Below are 2035 nucleotides of genomic sequence, written 5' to 3' on the forward strand. Positions count from 1 at the left end.
CCACGTGGGTCTCAGAGGCAATGCCCCTGAGCACCTCCAGGGCGTTGTCATAACTCAGGTCCACCAAGGGCTGGCCGTTGACCGCCAGAATGATGTCTCCGGCCTGGATGAGGCCACTCTGCTCTGCGGCACCCCCGCGAATCAGATCGGAGATGATCACGGGGGGCTTGCTCACCCGCTCCTTCACCAGGAATCCCAGGCCCCCGACTTTGCGCTTGAAAAGGCGGACAGAAATCACGTTGGGCTGGATTTGCTGAACGCTGAACATGTGATTCTCCATGGTGTCTAACGTCCAAGGGTCTGAAGACCTCAGACTAGGTCAAGCCAAGACGACTTTACCAGGAGACGCCCAGCGGCAGGCTGTGCTGAGAAGGACCTGGGGGCTGGTGCTGCAGAGGCTGAGAGGAGTCTCAAGAGTGAGCTGCTCTTGGGCTCAATCTCGTCTGTCTTTGACGTCAACTCGGTGTCACCCACTCATTGCTGTTCGGCTATCGGTGGCATGATTTCCTGCGTCTGCTTCCTTCCTTGGGTCTCTAAGGAAGCGATGGTTGATCAGGCAGACGTCAGAAGAAGCAACAGGTCAGACGAGCTGGGAGGAGAAGTGTCTGGTGGATGTGTCTAGAGGTGACGCACGCTCTAGTGGGCTATCCTTTGGGCATTGGCAGCCCGTGAGATGCAGATTAGATCTGGGGCTTCCTGAGCAGAAGAGAAAGGACAAGGGAAGGGATGGAGATAATTAAAAAGGAGAGATTAGTGTGGAGTGCCCACCACCACCTTCAAAACTAAGATGGGAAATGCAGCCAACTGAGAAGTCGAGCTATCAGATGATCTGGAGTTCTGAAGCCAACCTAGAAACAAAACCTTTCTTCCTTGAGGGGCATAGCTTCCCAGTTAGCTGCAAATTAGATGAACCTGGGTTCATCTTCCTGATCAAAGCCCTGGGGGAAACGACTGACAGTCCCAGAAATCAGAAAGCAAGAATGAGAAGGCCTCTTTTATTTCTTTCCCACCGCAAGCAGTCACCCCTCCAACTTGTCACGCGGCCTTTGTCTCCCCGTGTTTCACAAACATGTATCCACTCACAGGTCAGGAGCTCAGCCAGCACGGATCTCTGGGCTCTCCGTTCTGGCTGCTCTCAAAGCCCCCGCAACAAGCCCCCTGGAAGGGGAATGATGCTACCGTCCATGGAACTGCCTACGAAAGATGTCAATTAGCTTTTAGGACCATTTTTATAATCATCAACTTGTTCCAGGTTCAAGAGGACAGACTCGACCAGATTAAAAACCGTTATAGGGCAACCGGTTAGTTCAGGTGGTTAGCGTGCAGGCTCATAACACCAAGGTGGCCGGTTCGATTCCCACACGGGCCAAGGAGCTGCGCCCTCCACAACTAGATTGAAACAACTACTTGACTTGGAGCTGACGGGTCCTGGAAAAACACACTGTTCCCCAATACAATTTCTAAGAAACCCCAAAAAAACTCCCCACAAAGAAACAAACCATTATAAACCAATCTGGGTATAATAAATACCAAAGATATGGGTCCACACAAAACTTTGAAAGCCATAGGTACTCCACAGACCACCTAAAACCCTAAAAGAGAAACATTAGGGAAAGCAGACTGTGTACCCCAAGGTGAACATAAGCACGTAGCAGATGCTCAGTGAGTAACTGTTGAACGAAGAAGAAAAATCCCCAAAGACTAAACATAGTGGACACTTACTGAGCATGGACACTCCTTTGATATGCACAGCAACCGTTCGATATAGGTGAAGACCAAAGGGTCAGCGACTTGTCCAAGGTCACGCACAGAATGGGGGCAGAGAGGATTTGAACTTAGGTTGGCCCCACACTTTTAAACGTATGCTCCAGTTTTTAAAAATTTATATTCTGGTTATTTTTGCAACTCCCACCAGCTCCCCCAGGCTCGGGGCCATGAGGTGTGGTTGGGGTACCAAAGGCCAACAGGGGGCCCAGCTGGATATTGTGCCCCAGGTGAGGTGTGTGCACCTGTGGCACATGCACAGCAGGCAGTG

The 2035-nt window shown here is 51.2% G+C and overlaps 1 protein-coding gene across 1 annotated transcript in view; it reads right to left on the reverse strand.

Annotated features, from left to right (window-relative positions):
* Window positions 1-2035, reverse strand: part of NOS1 (nitric oxide synthase 1) — a 165560-nt gene that overhangs the window by 89826 nt on the left and 73699 nt on the right. The window contains exon 2 of the mRNA XM_019641581.1: window positions 5-696. Coding sequence (XP_019497126.1) covers window positions 5-280 — 276 coding nt within the window. The 5' untranslated portion in view covers window positions 281-696. The remainder of the gene's footprint in view (window positions 1-4; window positions 697-2035) is intronic.

This window comes from Hipposideros armiger, unplaced genomic scaffold, assembly GCF_001890085.2.
Source record: "Hipposideros armiger isolate ML-2016 unplaced genomic scaffold, ASM189008v1 scaffold_62, whole genome shotgun sequence".
In the NCBI taxonomy this organism is placed as follows: domain Eukaryota; kingdom Metazoa; phylum Chordata; class Mammalia; order Chiroptera; family Hipposideridae; genus Hipposideros; species Hipposideros armiger.